This window comes from Falco peregrinus, chromosome 5, assembly GCF_023634155.1.
Source record: "Falco peregrinus isolate bFalPer1 chromosome 5, bFalPer1.pri, whole genome shotgun sequence".
Taxonomy (NCBI): domain Eukaryota; kingdom Metazoa; phylum Chordata; class Aves; order Falconiformes; family Falconidae; genus Falco; species Falco peregrinus.
In genome coordinates this window covers 91,507,347-91,527,695 of record NC_073725.1, presented here as the reverse complement: position 1 = coordinate 91,527,695, position 20,349 = coordinate 91,507,347, and the positions used below count along the sequence as shown (strand labels likewise).

Genomic DNA, 20,349 nt, shown 5'->3' with positions numbered 1-20,349 from the left:
TGTATCAAGAGATGCCCTAAAAAGAGAGATTTCAAACTCATTTGAAGCATTTCCCCTGCCTGCAGTGATTTACAGCTGTGCAAATACCCTGGAAAGGGAGCAGCAGCAAGACTTGATATGGTCTTTGAGCTGCAGGATCAATTCAGGATGTAATTTTCTATTTGAATAGGCTGGGCAAATTGTTAATAATTGTTAATGTATGTTAATTGTTAATAATTGTTACCAATACCTGAACATGAGGAGCCATTGATGGAAACCTCACATGCTCCACATAAGCCAGCAGCCCTTGCCATCAAGTTCCCAGCAGCTCCCGTTTAGAACACGATGTGCTCATTAGCAAAGCATTTTGCTGTACCCAAAACGGGGCTGAGTTATGGAAACAGCGTCATTGGGCAAAACTGGGCTTTACGTAAAGCCTGTTTTGGGGGTGGGGGTGGTAAAGGGAAACAAACAGCAAAACATTTGGAACTTGTTGGCAGCAGAGATGAGAAGGTATCCAAATACTCACCTAAACGTATCATTGCAATAATTTAAAGAATTACGAACTGCCCCAGAGCTGGATCGCTTCAGCAGCAGCAGCACCATTCCCAGCGCTACCCCAGTGATGCTATCCTGGCTCTGCATGCACGGAGGAACAGGCAGAACAAATAACACCAGAAAATAAACACATTCCTTTTGTGATGCATCAACCACAACTTTCACACTTCAATCTTCCCCCTGAAAAGATGGCAGCTTTCAGCTCAGCCACCCCATTCTCACACAAATCTGTACTTTTCTTAAGAGAAATTACAAGGTTGGTAGAAAACCTGATAATGCCCATGCAACTAATTGTGGCACAAGATCATCTTTTAGGCAGCACTTGCCCTCTCAGACTCACTAAGCGATTGCTCATCCCCAAAACCACCAGAGCGCTCCTGCCTGTGCGCTGGGTTTCAAGCGCAGCATTGCAAACACTTTCCCAACAAGAGGCCTATTCAGCATTGATGAGTACGCAGCCGAGACGGCGCGCGGTGACATGGCTGCTGCGTCAGAGGCTGGAAATGATAAATGATGCTCCCAGAGGGTTTCAGAGAAGCTGCGGGCATCCTGGGGAGATTCCTCCAGAGCCCAAGCGGATTCAGCGTTTCCAGGGGAGAGGGAGCAGGGCTGCTTCCCTTGCTTACTGCAGGGCAGGGGCGTGATGCCCAGCAGAGCAACAGGGACGGGCGAGACACGGCAGTGAGCGCAGCTGCCCTCCTGTCCCCGTCCCTCAGCAACCCGGGCTCCGCCAGCAGCCAAAGGCAAGGCTGGGGAGTGTGCCTGAGCCGGAGGTGTATTTGCATGTGTTTCTGCCTCGTGGCTGTCATATAGGCTCCAAAAGCTTCAGGGAGTTATTAAAAAGGTCCAACTTTGACAAATAAATCAGGCTTTTTTTAAAAAAAAAATTCCCTTTACACACACCTTTTGAGCTGGTTTGGAAGGAGGCTGGGTTTCAAGGTTTCATTTTGCTGAGCTGTATTCTAGCAGGCACAAAATATTCCAATGAAAATCAAGCATTTTTTAATAGATGCATGGAAAGGTCACCTTCCAGAAACCAGGATGTGGCCAAATCTGGTTGTCCATCAGAGCCCAAATATACGGCACAGACACAGGCTGTGACTTGCCAAACCATAGGCTGAAATCAGTAACAGCTTTCTGCAAACAGAACGGCAAACACACCAAGGAGGCAGTACTCGGGAGCTTGCTAAACCCAGACAACAATCCCATCATCGTGCCTCAGTGCCCCATTACCCGCCACGATCCGGACGTGGAACCACGCCAACGGCTTCGCTGCAATGGCGAGACCCCCAGCACAGCTGCCGGGACAGGTGGCACCGGGCTGCAGCTGCCCCCACGGCTGCCCTGCCACAAACCAGCCCCACAGCGGCTGGTCCGAACCCCCCAGCGCCACAGCAGCCCCACTCCCGAAGGAGCCGCTGGCAGCACCTTCCAGCCTTGCTTGTTCCAGGCGAGCCGGCACGTCAGCCACGCTGCGCCCCCGTCCCGGTGCCGGTGCCGGGGGGGCTTTGCGCAGGGCAGAGGCAGACCCGGGTCTGCCACACCAGCTAGCGGATGGCACTGTGAGTGCAAAGCAGCACATGTTAAATGGAGACAAAAAACCCGCTTGGGTTTGTGGTGGAGAGGTCAACAGAAGCCCAGAGATGGTTCTTATTCCTCTATGACGCCACCACACATCTAAAATAACAGAATTCGGGGTGGGGGTGGGGAATCAGACTTGCAGGATCATCTCACAATGGAGTCTTTTGCTCATCAAAGGCAATATCCTGTAATTATGTATGATATTGTATTTTATCTGATCATTAAAATAATTTATTTAAAGCCATCTATACCGGAAAGTTAATTTTTCTTAAGGAAAGGAACACTGCCTTATAGTGTTTTCTCTGAATAGTAAGTTTTGACAAATAAAATGGTCAAAGAAAGTGAAATCTTAAATTCTGCTTATTGCAAGCAGGAGACTGCACGCATTAGTTTCATTCAATTTATTACACTGTCCCGCTCTCAATGGCAGGATGGAAATCCCAGCCAGGCATCCCTTGCTGTCCAGCAGAGGGGTCGGGATCTGCTCCAACCCTCCCCGGCCCCCTCCCAGCCAAACTCACCGTGTCTCCAGCGCCCATGGAGATACTGCTGTAGCTTCTTCAGAAGGCAGAGCGCTGTGGACTAACACCTCTGTCCCCACACTGCTCCCAAGGAACAGCAAAGCCAGTGCGAAAACCTCTCCAGAATCCCGCCCGTGCCTGCGGAGCCCTTGCTCCCTCAGCATCCTTCCCAAGCCAAGCTCTAAGGCGCTGGCGGGGGTGAGGGCCGTGATTCGTGCTTGGTGCTATTTGTCCTCTCCAGGCTTTGCTCCTTGAGTAAAGGAGAGCGTGTGCCCTCTGAATTCCTCCTTCCCAGCTGTCCTTCCCAACGTGCAGCCCCCAGCTGCCACTGCACCCTCGCAGGAGGAAGGCGCAGAAGCTTTACACTTGACCCAGACACTTAATTACATGAAAACAAACACAAGAAGAATATAAAAACAGTAAAGCCGACACAGCCTTGGAAACGGTTTCCTTAGAGTCCCTGTATCTACTGAACACGGCCAGGAACACATTCCCACCCCGGAGAAGCAGCTACCAACAGGGCTGCCCTGCTCAGCTGCTGCCTCAGCCCACGCGACCCATGGCAGCCCATCTGAAGGCGCGGGGATTTGCTCCATCCCACCTCCGTGCGTGCCCCGAGGCCACGGGCGACGGCCTGGTGTGTGGCCGCAGGTGCAGTTTGCAGGTTTGGCACCCCACGTCGTACAGTGCACCGCAGGCACCAGCTGAACAGCACCTCCAAATGCCAAAAATCAATAAAAATATAAACACCCGAGGCTTATGTTTGCAGAAAATAAAGTAGATGCATATAAGAAATAAACATTTTGGGGTTTATTTTAACTGAAAGCCCAACACAGATCCAAGATAGCAGTGAACCGAGTGACCTGCAAATGTCCACGGAAAGGTTTCTATTCAAACTATTTGCAAGATTAAAATGTTAGGAAAGTTAGTATCTCCTCGCATTCTGCCCAGGCTGACAGGGAGGAAATCCTTCGAAATGCACACCAGGAGGGACCAAGTTCTGGCTTTCTGCTTGCAGAAATAATTACTTGATTGAATGAATGGAAGGAAAAGAGTAATTTTCAAAGCCGTTGACTTTTTATACATTAAGGAGTATAGCTTCAAGGGCAGCACTTTTCCTTGCATTCTTCAAGTGTCAGGGGACGTATTCTGCACTCACCATGACAGTCAGGACTGCACCGCTGCTGCCCGGCACCTCCTTGACTCCAAGAGCAGTTCCTCTGCTTGCTCTGCTCCAGAGGGTTAGGAAATCCCTTGCCAGCCCCCAGATGCCTGGGACAACACTCACAGCGCCAGCCTTTTCTGCACTAATACAGAATGCATACTTCATGTTTCATAGGTTTTTATTCATCTTCTGTATTGATTTTTTTTAAAGTACTTTCTAGCCCATATTTAATAAATTGGACTATTTCTCCTTATTGTGTGTTGAAATACCTTTTCATTTTGCATCAGTAGCTGTCATTAACTACAAATTTCACTCTGCAAGGGGCCCCTGGTTCCAAAGCTACACAGGAAGCATCTGCTACTGATACAACACATTTATAGCCCACGTACTATATGAAAAAGGAAAGCTCCCAGACAGCTAAATATCACAGGATCCCAATTTTCCCTGATGATCTGGCATAGTTAAGGATGTCATGCAGTACACGGCACCTGGACTACAATTTTCAGGCTGACCTTTAGCAAGCTGGCTATCATGCAGTGAATCAGCTGCCAAGGGCTGCCAGCCTTACAGCTCCATACTTAAACGTGTAATGATGCTTTAAAGCCAAGACAGTATCCTGCACTTCCGGACACCTGCAGCTGCCCAGAGGATGGTTTGCGACTTGCCCCAAGCCATCGCGCAGCAAGGCTGCTCCGTCACAACTGGGGTAACCGCAGTGCAACAGAATGGGCACCTCCTCGAGCTTTGTTAGAGGTATAGTCACATTCCTCTCCACAGCTAGATCTCCTGTTTCAGGTTCTAACAGTACTGACAAGAGGGTTTTTGAGGCTATCTTCTGTGTACGACAGTGAATATCATGACCATACTACAGAAAATGAAGTGCTGCTAACACGTATAATTAAAACATAACAATAAAAGACTCCAAGGGATGCTCAGCAGCTGATGCAAACCACTCTACATGAATTTCATCAACCATGACGCACACAAAGATTTTAATTCTTCTTTGGCTAACTGCACAAAACTTAAAATCTGTCTTGTATTAATTGCTATGATCAAAAGGCAGACCTAAAAGCAGAAGTCAATAATTACTCTTTCAAAAGGTTTGCTTTTAGTAAAAAAACAAACAAAATCAGCTTCCCATTTTTCCTCTGTACCTGCTTACCTCATTGGAGCTGTTAGTTTACATTTGCCACAGATTTAGCTTGTTCTAAACAGAAATATTGCTGGGAACCACAGTTTGAGGATGAATATTTTGGAAAGCAAAATGTCCAGTGCCAATTACAGCTATAGTCTAAAGTCAAAAGACACTCAATACTCCATCTTAGATTTTGTACTTTCTTTGCAAAGTCCCCAGTGAAAGGCTATGGCCAAAGCTTCAGGGCTCAGTAAGAACACCTTTGAATATTTTGTATGGTATGTCTTTTGCTTCCAAGCTGTATTTTTAAAAACTTACCCTGTTGTTCAGGTTTACTTTAATTTTCTTGCATTATATCATTACAAAACTACATCACCTTCTAAGACAGACAAGAATTTTTAATATCAGTATTTATTTTAAAGCTAGAATACTTAATGTGCAACGACCTTCCAATTTCTTTCAAATTTAATTACTTTAAACTGAAATAGTGACACACACTAATCAGTTTACATGGACATTGAAAAAAAGCCAGCATATTTCTGTACAACAGAAGTCCACCCCGTCCCTCAGCTCCCCCCACAGCTCTCCCCCCAGCCAAGCCAATAACCAGAGCATCAGCACCTGCCAGACCCCAGGCAAAACACTGTCCTGCAATTGCTTCCAAGAGGGCAGAGCAAGCTTCTATGGGATGCGAGCAGTAACAGCAGCAACGTGCAGACCCTCATCCCTCCGTGGCAAGGCTGGGGCTCTGGCACTTTATGCCCAACCCTAAAGTTAAATGGCCCACAGTGCCGTAAACAAAACACATCAGCACACCGATCTGGCTATTTTAAGGCAGTTTGAATGATAGTTATGTGAAAATTCAGCATTTTATTAAGTACCCAGATACACTGAAAATGAAAAAACTAACAAGTATTTTCTCAGTCTTAAGCCTTCCGCACAGTTTTAGGCTTCACATCACTGCAGGGTTACCTCTTCTTCCGCTTACTCTTGGGAAGCAGCTGATCGTTTCCTGGCATTTGGAGCTGACGTGACTTACTTTTGTTAACTCTCAGACCCAGAAAACTGCTGCTGAAAAAAAAAAGAAAAGACAAAACAGGGTTCTGAAGATACTCCAAACGCAGCAAATACCGAAGGCTGTATTAAAGTGCTGTAAGCAGCACGCAGGCGCACACACAGGTACGTGTTACTGATGATGGTGAAGAGAAATACTGCTCTGCTGTGTTTGAAGCAGGTGACAGCACCCACAAACCACCCCATTCACCCTGAGCCTGCAGGGACAGGGGAGTCACGGTGCCTCTCTTCCTGTCACCAGACACCAGTTTGGAAGAGGAAGGAGCAGCAGCAACCTTTTGAATTCCTTGTCCATAAATGAGAAGAGCCCCTGAGGCTGAAGAAACCATGATTACATTAAATCATAAAAGGTCGACTTGAAACGAAGTCATCCTTGGTGGCACAGCCACCAAGCAAAAGTACAAGTGGCTTTGGTCACGGTTACCCAAGAAGGAAAGCACATGGGACTCCCATCCCTAAACAGGCTCTTTGCCAGACGCTCTTCTTGTTTATGGACAAAGAATTTTCCACTGGAAACTCAAAGAAGTGTTTTCTTTTTAGTCACAGAGTTAATTTTAAAGAAAAAGTTAAACTAGCCATAGTTAAATTAGCCAGCTAATTTCCATCATTCAGCCTCAGCACTTGAAGTTCCACATGGTGTTGACATGAAGGATACCATTCATCCATCAATAGCCATTACTAATTAAACACTCCTTATAAATACACTTTTTTTTTAAATATACCATTTTTTAGGATGAATCCATCCTGCACGGACTATTCTTGTGGCTTAAATTGGGAATTCACAACTGAAAACAACAATGGAAAACTCTCAAAAGCCAGTCCATGTCTCTGTTGACTGCCACAAGATATATACTAAAAGAGATTAAAAAGAACAACTTGTATTTCAGAGCTCAGTTCAGCACCATGATAGAAACGGAGCTCCTGCATCTGTGTGAGTGTTAACCATGTTGAGGAAGATCAGCACGAATCCCAGCACAACCAGTTTAGTCTGTACCTCTGAAGATGCAGCGTGATTAACTGCACATATGCGCAGAGCACAGACGATGCATACGCGTAACCCAGTCCAACTCTCCCCCAATCCTCAACACTACAAACCTTACCAGGGTGATTTCTACAACGTATGATGACGAAAAGGCAAAGGCCCTTCCCTCCCAGCTGGACCCTCCACTACCCTATTTCCATCCACTGCATTGGTTCAGTAGAGAGGATCACTCATGTTAACCTAGAAGCAGTAGATTTTTAAAAGTCTGTGAAATTAGACGTTAACAAAGCCTCTTTCTATATGTCACCTTTTTCTCTTGTTGCAGTTCACAATTTTGCATTATTTAATGCAAAATTCAGTGCAAACGCTAAGGCTGAGTTTTGTGAAACCAGAGTACAGTAACACATTGCCGAAGACAGTCCTGCGCCAAGCCAACACACACGGGCGAACTGATCAAAGGATTCCCAAGGGGATACACAGATGTTTTAAGAGTGCCATGATACAATTTTCCCCCCCTTTAAATTAAGCTCTGAAGCAGCTATTTTCAACCCAACCCAAGGGAGCAGTTGTTCTTTATATCCACCATACCTCAGCCCTTGTGCGCGGGCCATACCCTCCATCCCAGGCCCAGGAGAACCTGCCTGTCCCCACGCAGCTCCGCAGCTGTGAGACAGAGCAGGTAACTAACCTCGGCGGTGAGGCGGCTACAAGCCTCTGAGGGATGACGCTGGAGAAACATGCTCTTTAGAGTAAGATGTGGAAGCAATACACTAACACTGCTCCTGAGCACGCTGCTTTGGTCGCTGATGGATAAGGGATGCCAAGCTGGAGGGACAGCTTGCCCCACGCAGCGCACTGCCTCTTCATCACCCCCGGCTGTCCCACCACAGGGCACTTTGCTGGCTCATGGGCACACAGCAGCCCTACAGCTCTCCAGATGGAGCCTTTCAGCTGCACCCATCTGGTACCGAACAGACATGGCCTCGACACGGAGTTTCCTACGAGGAAGACTACCTCCCCGGCCCCAGCGGCTGGCCGTACCACTCCCAGGAGCCCCAGATGGTGAATGAACTGGTGAATAAAATTAACTCCTGATCGTGTGCAAAGCACTTCCCAATGGTGAGACCAGTCTGGCAAAACAACTTAAGGGTTCTTCTCCAAAACTACCTGCATTAAATAAAGCTAAAAATACATAAAACATTTAATGTTTTGTTCCCTAAAAGTAATTGCTGCACTTGACCAGAGAAATTATTTGGCTATAAAGAGCAGAAATACATACACAGACAAGGCTGTGAAAAAGGGGGCTTTCTTGCCAATTTTTATTTATTTGAGATCCTCTTGTCGGATACAATTAGCGTACCTTAGAGACCATCTAGTTCCAACCCCCTGGGCAGGGACACCTTCCACTAGACCAGGTTGCTCCAACCCCATCCAGCTCAGCCTTGAGCACTGCCAGGGATGGGGCATCCACAGCTGCTCCGCTCAACCTGTGCCAGGGTCTCAGAAGTTTGGAAGGTCTGAGCATCTACAAGCAGAGGAAGGTACTTGGTGGTACTTGGTACCTGCTGCAGAGACTCTGGTACTGCACAGTGAGTGACCAGGACGCTCATGTGCAAGGGGAAGGCATCAGCTGCAGAGCTGCATGGCAAGAAGCCACCGCAGCAAGGTGCTCTGCAAGTCAGGAAGCTTCCGAGAGCCCCCTGGCCTCCCATGCACATCTCCGTGTGCATTAAGGACATAAGACTGATTACTACAGGGGTTTTAAAATAGATTCAACTTTGGGTTACATTCATTTTAATTAGGGTAAGAACAGTTTTGTACTCCTAGACTTTCATCCACTGGTTGCATGGCACAGTGCCACCAATATTAAAAACACAAAGTAAATGTACTTGACCTTCTCCAGAAATGTGCAAATGTTAGTACTCTGGTAAGTCAGATCCCTTCCTGTATCTTATGGTGCATTTTGGAATAATGAGGTTTGCTTGTCCAGGGACAAGAAGATCCAGACTACCTACTACACAGTCATTTATCTCCATCTCAGGTCAAGTCAGGTACAGACAGGTTGCAATGACATTTCTAGCACCCTACCTTACCTTAGGGATGAGGTGAACTTGTTTCTCACGGCACCAAGGTACACTCTGAGGTAGGCACGGATCTTGAATTACAGCAGTGCACAATTAATGACAGATTGTTATTTTTGTTCTTTTTTTATTATTATTTTCTCCACACCACAAAGTTATATAGGAAATATATCCACCAGGTATCATTTTTGAAATTTCATTAAAAGCTCTATGGAAAAGCTGCAGCTGTATTTAGGAGTGAAACTGAGCTACAACTGAACAGCAAAGTCACTATAAAAGCCTTTCACCAAACCCCACATTAACTTTCAGGCATTCGGATCTGATACAGGCCAAAGAACTGACCAAAACCTGCAGTTAAGTTGGCATCATCGATGGCCTGTTTGACACCCACATCAGAGAACCCTGAGACTTTCAGTAAGTGCTCACCAAGAGGTTACAGAAAGCCTGAAATGCTGCCCCAATTTAACCAGACACAAAGCAATATGAACTGAAGTTGTCCCAATTATATGACTCCACAGTCATTTGTTACTTAACAGCTGAGAAAAGCAAGAAAACAAAAATGTTTTTGAAGGCTCAGAGAACATGAAATTGTGCTTAAGTAAGTTTTCAGGAAAGGAATGAGGTCTCGCTAAAAATACACTCCAAACTGCCACTAAAATATCCCTACACTGCTCCATTTGTGCACTATTACAAATAAATTGCAAGGATGTCATATACAATTTCATTAAAAGCTTAAAAAAAAAAAGACTATTTATTCTAAATGCAGAATATGAATGTTTAGTGCTTCTTTATTAGATCAGTCACATAAACGTAAAAGCTCAACAAATCTCTGTTCCCACCAAAAAAGGTACAATATCCTGGTTCAAGACTTTGTTCACACGAGTTTCTCGCTGTCTGCAAACACCTCACTGCACCTCGAGAAGCTGTTACAGTCAGACCAACTTCAGCTTAACACCTGAACAGACAAGAAGTGGCTTTCAGAAACCAAAGCTATAGATTTCAGTTGAGACCCAGCCATGCCATCTCACTTTTGCCATTTTTTCATCCACGCAGGAAAAATAAAGGGTCAGCATGAGTTTTAAGCTTGTTTTACATCGTCTAATTCTTTCAGAGGCCCTCAGTCTGAAATTGTACAAAACCTGTAACTCTCCTACTAAGAACACTGGCAAATACTAGAAAGAAAAAGCTCACAAAATGGGTAGTGGATAGATCCAGCCCAGCTTGTGCTGCCCTTACACAGCACCACAGAGACCATCATGGGTTACAGGCAGGAATACCGAACCGAGTTTTCCCACTGCAAGTCCCCTACCACGTGCCTGGCATCCATGCATCGTCTGGACACGCTGCAGAGGACACTAGGTCACTGTTCCTGCTGGGGAGTGAGGAGGGGAGTTAAAAAGCACAGCTCTTTCCCACTCCTAGGAATGTACTCCCTGAATGAAACAAATTAAAAATTACTTAGCTGCATTTCCACCACCGAACAAAGAGCAGCCTGTTCCTATTTCTTTTCCACTGAAGCTTTAGCTTGAATTTAACCCTTCCAGAGACACAAGAAACCCCAAACCCAAACTGTGAAAAAGCATAAAATGGAGGATATTTTTTAGGAGGACTGAAAATCACATTTGACAAAAATGAGTCATTTACACAAAGTAAAATATTTCAGCTAACAAAATGATCCTGCTTTTAAGGATCATACTCTGAAGCAATTCTGGCTTATCTTTTAGCATGTAAAGCTAAGGGCAATAATAAGGATTTGCATCTAAAATACTAAGAAACCATAAAGAAATGTATTCTCCATTATGTCCATGACCCTTTTCCTTTAGTCTTGCCCTGCAGAGAGCCTCAGCGAGTTTCATAACTAGACCTGTCACCAACAGAGTGGGTACATACCTCAAAAGCAGGATTCTGTAGGGCAGCATTCAGTAACGTTTTGAAATGGTCAGTCCTCGTGCTCTAATATCAAATAATGTAATTTAGGATTTCCAGATATTACAAGATGTAAAAGCCTGAATACGTATTACTTAAAAGTATTCTCACCAGTACAAAATGAGCATTTGAGCCTAAGCCACACACAGACCATCACTACATCTTTCAAGTTTCAGCAAGAAACTTCAAACAGCTAGCAAAAAGGCATATCTAGTACAGGAAGTCCTGGCCATTAGCTACAGAGTTTTGTCCTACATGGAAAAACCTCACTTCTGATAATAGTCACCCACTGAATAACCGTTTAATATACTTCAGAGGCAGGACAACACAAAGCCAATTATTTAGGCATCTGGAAGGCTGAACTATTAACATAGCATACAGCAAAGACAAGCGACATTCAAACTACCGATATTTCTAATGTCTCACTTTACAAAGAGCACCCGTAGCAGTTGCGCCTTCCTCTGTTTTTGGCTTTTTGTTTGTTTTCAAGAATTTGGAAAATACGACTACCCTTGCAAGAAGAAATTACTTAGGACACAGAATGAAGCAGAAATCTCATTTAGTTTAAGGCTAGCTTTACTGTTTTATATTCTGCCCATTTCTAGCTTTGATAACTACATTTTTCCACAGCAGAATGGTAATTACCTTATGTTCAAAAGTGTATTAAAACACAAAGCCAAAACCTGGAGCTTCTTTGTCACTTGGTTCTCTTATTTTGCAAATATCCAATTATTAACTCTTATAACAATACAGTAAGAGAGATGATATCTTTCTGGTATAACTCAACTTTTATGAAGTCTCAGCTGGTTATGGGAACACACAATCCACCTGCTCTTTGGTATGCTGGCCTGTGCCTTCCCATGCAAACCTGCCAAAGCAAAGCCTCATCTGACCTTCCATGCCACTCGACATCCCACAGGATACAGTTCTGTGATGAACAGGAAGAGTAACTTTCACCACAGTTGTAGATCTGCTTTACTTAACATTCCTTTGCACTTATCAACCTGGTCACACGCTAGTAACACTCAAACCCTCCAAAGGACTGGGAAGTTTCCTAGGTGAAGGAAATTATCAAAGGCACAAATGATTTTGCTATGGATACATATTATAACTGATGTTAACATCCATTACTGCTAGGTAGAAATGCTCCAGTAACAAGTTCTAGTACTGTTTTCATTATTGACATTCCCATTCCTTCTTCCACTAAGGAACATGTTTTTCCAACTCGAGCAAGAAGCCACAGATGCCAAACCCGTAACTCACAGCATATTATCTCCTGTACTGCAGAAAAAAATTCTGCCAGCTGGCATCTCTGGAATGGAGTTCAGGGAGCACAAAAAAAGAACAGCAAGTAATTTGATTGTACCATCACCAGTATGAACTGCAAGTCACTATCTGCTGATAAAGAAACTGAAGTCCCCCATCTGCAAGTTTGGAGCTGGCGGTCTCCGAAGATACAGAAAATGCAACTGGGAAGGTAAAGACTCCTTGCCATTCACTTTTACAAAGTTCCTAAAAAAATACTTTTAAACAGGATGTTTTAACATGTATGGTAGACTAGCTACTACCTACAAAATTAAAGCTGAAAGTTATAAATTAGAAGCCATATACTCCAGGCACTACACGGCCAATTAAAATCTCATCAGAAGTATGTTAAATACCCTACAGAAAGCACAGTATCCTCAAAACCTACGTTTTTCCTCAATGAAACAGGCTGCAATGAATTCTTGCAGAAAATACTGAAGAAGTACACAGTTCCCCGTGGTAGTTACAGTTCTACCATTAAGTGCAAGTTTGTTCTAAAAAATATATACCTCTTGTTACCATTCTTCATGCTGGTGCTGTTGCAGAACGATTCACCCCGTGGCTGTTACCTCTTGGCCTGCTCCTGAGCCCTCACACAAACAGAGCCACCATACTCACTGGGTACGGCCTCCAGCCCCACCGCCACCAGAGCAGACACTTAACATACTCAGAACCTGAACTGATTGGGTCTGTTTTTATGCCAATGCCTGCACCCTGGTAAAGGTCACTAGCTTTAAAAGCAAAAGCACACAAGCTCATCACACCAGCCAGCACTGGACACCCTCACATCTTCATTCACATCAGGTGAAGTAATTTTAACCGGTACAGTTTGAGAAACTGGAAGTGGCTCCAGCCAGACATTTTTAGATTGCTATGAAGTCCTGGTTTGTCAGGATAAAGCAGGATGCTGCTACAGCAGCCACGGGAACACCAGGCATTCATGTGGTGCTCCGCCACCAGCCTCGTGAACTGCCTCTCCGCGCAGCGTACCACTGCAGACAGACAAGTTCTCCCTGCCAAGTTCCTTTTCCGAAGGCCAGCCAACAAAACTGCTTCTGGCAGTATGCGCCACAGGCCATTCTTCCACATAATCAGAAAAACGTGTCTTTGACGTCCACCCACAAGCGCACGCAGGAATCAAGTCCTTCAACAGACTTTAACCTGCAGGTCTTCTCTCTCCCCAGGGCTTCCAGCCCAGTCCTAACAAAGGAAGCACCTGTAATTTCCATTACAGTTTCGGCTGATTATTGTTCTTCCTAAACCTAACCTCCCCCCCAAAATAAAGCAGGTGTATTAATTCTACAATACTCATGTGATATTTCCTCACAAATCATCTAACAAAAGCCTGTGTTTCTCAATAGCTTCTTAGGCCAGTGTTCTGAATGTCATCACAGCTGCAGTTCTAGTTTCTTTGCTTGAGGCCCTAAAATTTACAGCTCACAAGCTTTTACAGTGCTGTTTCTTCCATTTTTTTTTTGATCCAAACTGATTTTAACAAAAAGCCTTGAGACCTAACCAGGTGGATTCTTCCCATTCAAACAAAAAGTCAAGCAGACAAGCAACACAGATTGAATTACAATTTTAGAAAAATATACACATTTAATATCCTGACTCACGGCCGGTACAAAAGTACAATGAAGCTAAAGCATTTATTTAAAAAATGAAAAATATTCCATTGGATAGCCAGGAACAGCAATGCCATCCATTCCCTGCCAGGCAAACACCCGCTGGCCCCACGGAAGGAGCCACGTTGCTTGCTCCTGCAGCACATCCAGCTGCGGCCAGCCCTGGCCAGGCTAGCAAGGAGCCACAGCACAATCTTCCTCAGCAGGAGTCAGCACAGACATCACCAGCAAGGACCAAAGGAAACATGGCAAAAAGCACCTGTCTCGCAATCTACATGTAGCCTCAAAGTGTTAGTAGGCTGCGAGAAGTAAGAATGCTCAGAATGCGTTCAGGGGAAGCACTGGCAGCAACTGAGAACAACGGACACTACCAAGCTCATAAATGCAGTAAGATCCCAACTGCGGCCAAGAGGAAATCAAGACACTTCTAACCTCTTATGTCTCCATCCTCTTCGCCTCACTGCTGTCCAGCTGCTATCCCTCCCTACCCTGGTTTCCCCCCAAGTAAGTCAGAGACAGCTGCGGCACAGCAGCAGCTTCACCACATGCATACTGCCCGGGACAGAGATGCCCTGAACTGCTCCCCTGCAGCTGGCAGGGGCAGCTCTCAGCTGGCTGGGCTTCTCCGCTCACCTCCCACCCCTGTCCAAACAGAAGATGCACTCAGAGGGACAGACACCTGTTTTTGCCATGTCTTGCTGGGCCTTTTCATGCCTCAAGCACCTAGTCAAGGCGACACAGGGAGCTGCTGGCTCCCTCGCTCATGAGTCCTCCAGCTTTAGCAACCACAGTTCCACTTTTCCCATTTTGATCACAATTCCTTATGGATTGGCTTTTACTCAGAAGCCCAGTTCCCAGCAATACAACTCACTGAGATTTAATGCTTCACAGGTAATGGATAACAACACAATGAGGTGGTTACCAAGGACTTTAGGTGATCCCTGACCCTTGCTTGTCAGGGTCACGCATAAGTCTTGGAGCAGATCTAAAAACATCTGCGAAAGATAGCTGTGGCTGCTTGCTCTATGATATGTGGCAGCAGCACCAGGGGAACAGAGACTAGCATCTGCAATACGCACAACCCAGAATATTTTACTTTACTGCCCATCTCAAGGAGTCACTTGCAGGTACTACAAAAGTACACTTTAGTGCTTTGTGAGTGTCCTTCCAGCAAACACCGCTCACCTTCACAAAGTGATGCCTCCCACTACAAGAAAGGATCTACGATTACTTTGTTTTTCCAGTGGTACACTCTACCATTGACCTGTTACACCATTGTAATCAAGACCTTATCCGTGCTTCCATTAAAGATCCTTAAAATCCATTAGGCTATCTAAACACACATTTTAACAGAGTTTCAAATGTTACTTCTGCCATTAATCAGGAATTTTAGGAGCTGTACCAATCTATTGACCACATATGTATGTAATGGATAATAGAGAAAATTATGTCATAAATACACTTTAAAAAGCAGACTATCAGAATTAAATGCAATATGGTTCTCATCACACCCCTAAGATCAGCTGCCAAAGCGGATGTGATATTTGAAGAGTGACCCCAGATCAAGCCAGTTTCAGCTGCAAGGGTAAACTGTACTACTTTTGCAGACTCCATCAGTCTCCATTTGTATTTCTTTGAATAACAACACAGCTTTTCAGTTGATCTAACACTACGGTATTCCAAATGTCACTGTAACTGCACATCTTCAGCACCTGCATAGATCCCTGTATTTCCTCTCCATCTTCATCTATTTCATTTGGATACTTCAAGAATACTTGGATGGTTCCTTAGTATTTCTTTGAACAACAACTTGCACAACCAGACCCCAATTTAAAATATTGCCACTATATAACAGAAGGGGATTTTTTGTTTTAAGAAATAAGATTTTAAAAACAAGAAAGTGCTCTTCTCTCTTTGAACAGGAGTAAATTGAAACAGATGTTGCAATTCCAGCATGGTCAACTTGACAGAGATGTAGCTGAGACTGACAACAATGTAACTTTAAATACAAAAGATCAAATTACTTCATTTTCCATAAAAATCAGTTCCCTTTTTTCTTTTTTTATTTAAATATATCCATATTCAAATATACCTCAAAACAATGATTTTCCGCTGGTCATCTGTGGACCCTAGCAGCACCCAGGTATTATTTTCCAAGGATCCAAAAAATGCTGACCAAATTGTGTGTCTCGCAACTGTGGAGATTCTCCAAGAGCCTGACTTTTCAGAGGCATTTCCTTCTCCTGTAGAAAACATGTAGGATTCCAAAAACTGGAAACTACTTATCTAAATCACTCGCAAGGACTTTACCACTCATATACTCTACTTACTTGGCAGAGGCTGCTGAACACATCTCAGGCCCTTGCGGATCTCTCAGAATGTCTGAACTGGAGCTGAAGGGGAAAATAAAATGGATGTAAGTCATTTTAGCAATACTTACAGCGCAGTAGGGCTCTACTTACAAAGGCAGTAGAATCTGTAGATGAGACAGACCCTTCCACACAGCACTGGCAACAAGAAGTACTTTCAACCAACAGTCTAGAAAGTTCTGTCTCTACATCACACAATTTTCAGAGTTATTACTAGGTATCATATTCATTATTTAACATACAAGACCATTCTCTCTGTTCATGTTTGCTTGTTGGTAACTACAATAGCTTCCAATTCACAGGCACCAGACAATTTCTCCAGAGAGAACTTGCAAGATATTTCGGTGGGTAAAGTAAAACATTTCAAAGAGTAAAGGTGCTTTCAACCTCAAAACTCAAGACTTAAGTGTAAACTTACATTTTGAACATAACAACATAATAAAAAAACAATCAACATCAAAGGAAAAAAACCTTAACATTGAAATTCAGTGAGAAAAATCCAAACTGCCAAGACTGTCAGCAGACCCAGACAGACGCCAAAATACATACATTTGTATGTGTTTTACAGTAGCCACAGAGGCAACATAAAATCAGGGTGTTATTAAATTCAACTATGACTATTACACCAACATTGGAAGAATTCACGTGTGTGTAGATATTCATGCATACGTACATCACACACATATTTAACTACAAGTATGAGCTCAGACACATCATTCAGACCTCTCATGCTCAAAGTTAAAAAAACCCGAACAGCTACACAGACTATTTCAGCTTGTATTTTAAATAAGAATATTTTGTCAAATTTCAATAAAATCTGAATTAATTGAACACAATATTCTGGTCAATTATTGATAAATAACTTTTATTGCATGTTCAGGCTCTGTGATATAAACTACAGTGAAGTTCTCAAACATATGCCAAATTGCAGGGTTGCAGAAATCAACTAACAAGTTGGAAAATGTTGTTTTCTGGAAACTCTCTTTCAAAAAGCAGCCTGTCAGCTCAAACAGTCTGTACATTATTGCAGAAATTACATAACAAACTATGTAATGTAAACAGTCGGGAGATTTTAGTGTAAACCACAGGACAGCAGTTGGATACCAGTTCTCTTGGATTTACTTTAAAGGTTTTACAACAAAATTCATCCCCTGTTTGGTAGAAAACAGCAGACATAAACTGTAAAAATACAACCCCCAAGTCATAACTATATACACAGATATCAGTGCATTTATATGTTTGGTCAAAACATATTAAGGAAAACAGCCCAAAAATACTTGTTCTCACAGGACAGATTCCAGCATGGCAAAGCAGGGTCCTGACAATACAGACAATCAAGTTTACAAATGGTATTTCTGCAAAAAAAAAAAATATGTTTTAACAAACAACATGTCTCATACTAGAGGGGCTGTCTTTGTATAGAAGACCCACACCGTGATTTTACGGGGCACTTTTCCCAGATGGATCCATATTTCCAGTCCTGGGATGCCCGCTTCAGCCCCAGCACCCCCCCCAGTGCAGGTACCACACTCCACTGCCCACCTCCACCACTTCAGTACCATTTTTACTGCATGGAGACCACTGTGCAAATATATGGCAAACAGCACTCCTTACCAAGAACTACCTTACTCCTTACCAAGAGCAGATGACTGTCTCTGGACTCTCTCTGTTGGAGAGTTACAAATTAAAAAGCAAGAACCGTTTTGCACACAACTTCATACCCCAGGTGCAGGACAGAAGTCTTGGCTCATTACCTGGTTCACAGATTATTTTTTTTTAAGAAGTCAGCAGTTCACCAAAACACATAATATTCATAACATACTGCACCATTAGAGAGAAGATAACAATTCAAACAGGAGAAGCAATTTAAACCCAAATAATGTCATCAGGCAGCTGACAAAGCTCAGGGCATGTTAAGAACGATGTGGACACACCATGATCATTCGGAGCCCGTGGGGTACAACACCTATTCCAGGCAGCCAGCAGATGAGCGCGTTGTGGGGCTGCTGCTGCTCAGCCAGTTTGTCACCATCACCCTGGGCTCTCCAGACCACACACACGCTTTCAGTGGCTGCCAGTCCTCCTGCCCCCGCTTAACAGCAGCCAGCATGTCCTCACAGTGGGAACACAGAGCATCACTTCCACCACCTGAACATCGAGCTAGGATTCAGCTGCAGAGGCCTCCACCCCATCAGTGTAATGCATTAGAAAACACCAGCTCCTAAGACACACTGGGAGTCACATGCAAACATACATTTTTTCTTTTTTTTTTTTTTTTTTTTAAAAAAAAACTTCTCTTAAATAAATTAATAAATGGCATGCAACCTTTATAAGGTGGCAGGATTTTTTTCATCCACTGCCATTCTGTCTCCTCCTGTTGCCTTTCTCCCCTCTGAAGTGAGATTCATGAGAAGTTACTGTGGCAATAACTATAGAACCAACAACGGGATTTCAAGGGAGAAAATCACCACCAGATGAGTTTAGAGAAACCTTTAACATATGCACATTTAGTCATAAGGATGAAAAGGAAAAAGATACCAAAAATACACACAAAGCATTGGTGCCATATGGAGAAAATTATTTTGAAACAGAATGGATTGCAAAGTTTTGCATGCTATTTTAGAAACTCTTCAATGATTCCCCAGGAACTTTCATGAACTGCAGAATAAATCTGTTGAATTACGAACATTGTCCGACCAAGCAGTTTTAATATGGAAACAAAGTCACCTGAAATTAAAAGCACTCCTCAGTTACCAAGCTTGCCTCCTCCCATAGCCCAGGCTGAGACAACCATTTAATGTCTTAATTCAGCACCAAATCTAATATGAAATGTTCACATGAGAACCATAGTAAAACAGGCTGTAAAAACAAAGGTGGATAGGGAAAGTCCAGCTTTTTTTTTTTTAACTCTCAGAATTGTAAATCTGTCAAAAACTCATTTTTAGTACACAAACTGGATGCCCAAGGAATGAGCCGTTACCATATCTCCAAATCCTACTCCATTTTAAAAAAAATTAAAAAAAAACCCAAAACCAAGAGGGGGATGACAAGGGTTTATTTGTGTGCTTTTAGTCCCCTAAAATAGAAAAAGAACAGGTTTGATGCCTGAACACAATGTACTTCCTTGCCTTGACAAATGTAGCATTATGATGATTTATCACCGTTTGTCACCAGCAAAACAATAAAAGTGAAAAAAACTGGCTAACACCCAAAACAATAATGAGAGTTCATAATTTACATGTGTAATTCACAGTCTATGCCTACCAAATTATTTTAAAACCAACCACAAAAAGTCCTGGAGTGAGCTACCACCTTAGCCCGTATGTGTAGATGTGAATGGGCTACGAAACCAAGAATAATCAGTCTCCCAATGAACCAAATTAACTCTTACACTGTAACTGCACTGAGAGACCAGGGATATATGTATGTAACTGTACAAAACCAAGCTGCAGGGTTATGAACTTTCCAGCTGTAGCTAAAAAGCCCTTTGTTTCAGAATTTCTTCATACAACCCATTGTCCCAAGCCAGTCACTCAATGAAATTGTTCTCTTCATCTAGTCTCTCTTAAACATCAATTTCTTTTACAAAGACTGAGCAATTGCTTGATTATGAGTTGAAGTAATTATACACCTTTCTTCCACATGCAGGGGAAAAAAAATTGCAAAGGATAAAACCCCTCCTTAAATATGCCAGACAGCTGACAAACTATAAAAAAAACCAAAAAACAACCAAAACAATTTCAACCCAGGAAAAGAAATTTTGACCACCAACTGAATTAATATTTTAAAATAATTCTTTTTTTCCCCTTGAATAAAACTCCTAAGCTCTTATTACCCTGAATGCACCCTGAATGCTTAGCCCTTAAACTGAAGAAAATGAACTAAATAAAAAAGAAACAGCTACCTCATTATGTATGTTGTTTCTATAAATTTTAGCCTAGGGAGCCCAAAGAGATCACAGAATTTATAACAGTTTTGTACATTCCTTCAATATTTTCTGCCTGCTCAATACCTCAGAGATATCCACCTATGCGGAGGCCAGACAAAG

At 43.3% G+C, this 20,349-nt stretch overlaps 1 protein-coding gene across 6 annotated transcripts in view; it reads right to left on the bottom strand.

The window, feature by feature from the left end:
- Positions 1-5,760: 5,760 nt before the first annotated feature.
- The window catches only part of RAD18 (RAD18 E3 ubiquitin protein ligase), a 54,131-nt gene continuing 39,542 nt past the window's right edge, over positions 5,761-20,349 (bottom strand). For 3 of the 6 annotated variants that reach the window (XM_055805098.1, XM_055805099.1, XM_055805096.1), the window contains 2 exons: positions 16,263-16,325; positions 5,761-6,010 (listed from right to left, as the gene is read on the bottom strand). In XM_055805098.1, the coding sequence (XP_055661073.1) occupies positions 5,908-6,010; positions 16,263-16,325 (166 nt within the window). In that variant the 3' untranslated portion in view covers positions 5,761-5,907. Of the gene's footprint in view, positions 6,011-16,024; positions 16,176-16,262; positions 16,326-20,349 lie in introns of all 6 variants that reach the window. The other 3 variants (XR_008747377.1, XR_008747376.1, XM_055805097.1) reach the window with 3 other exon arrangements.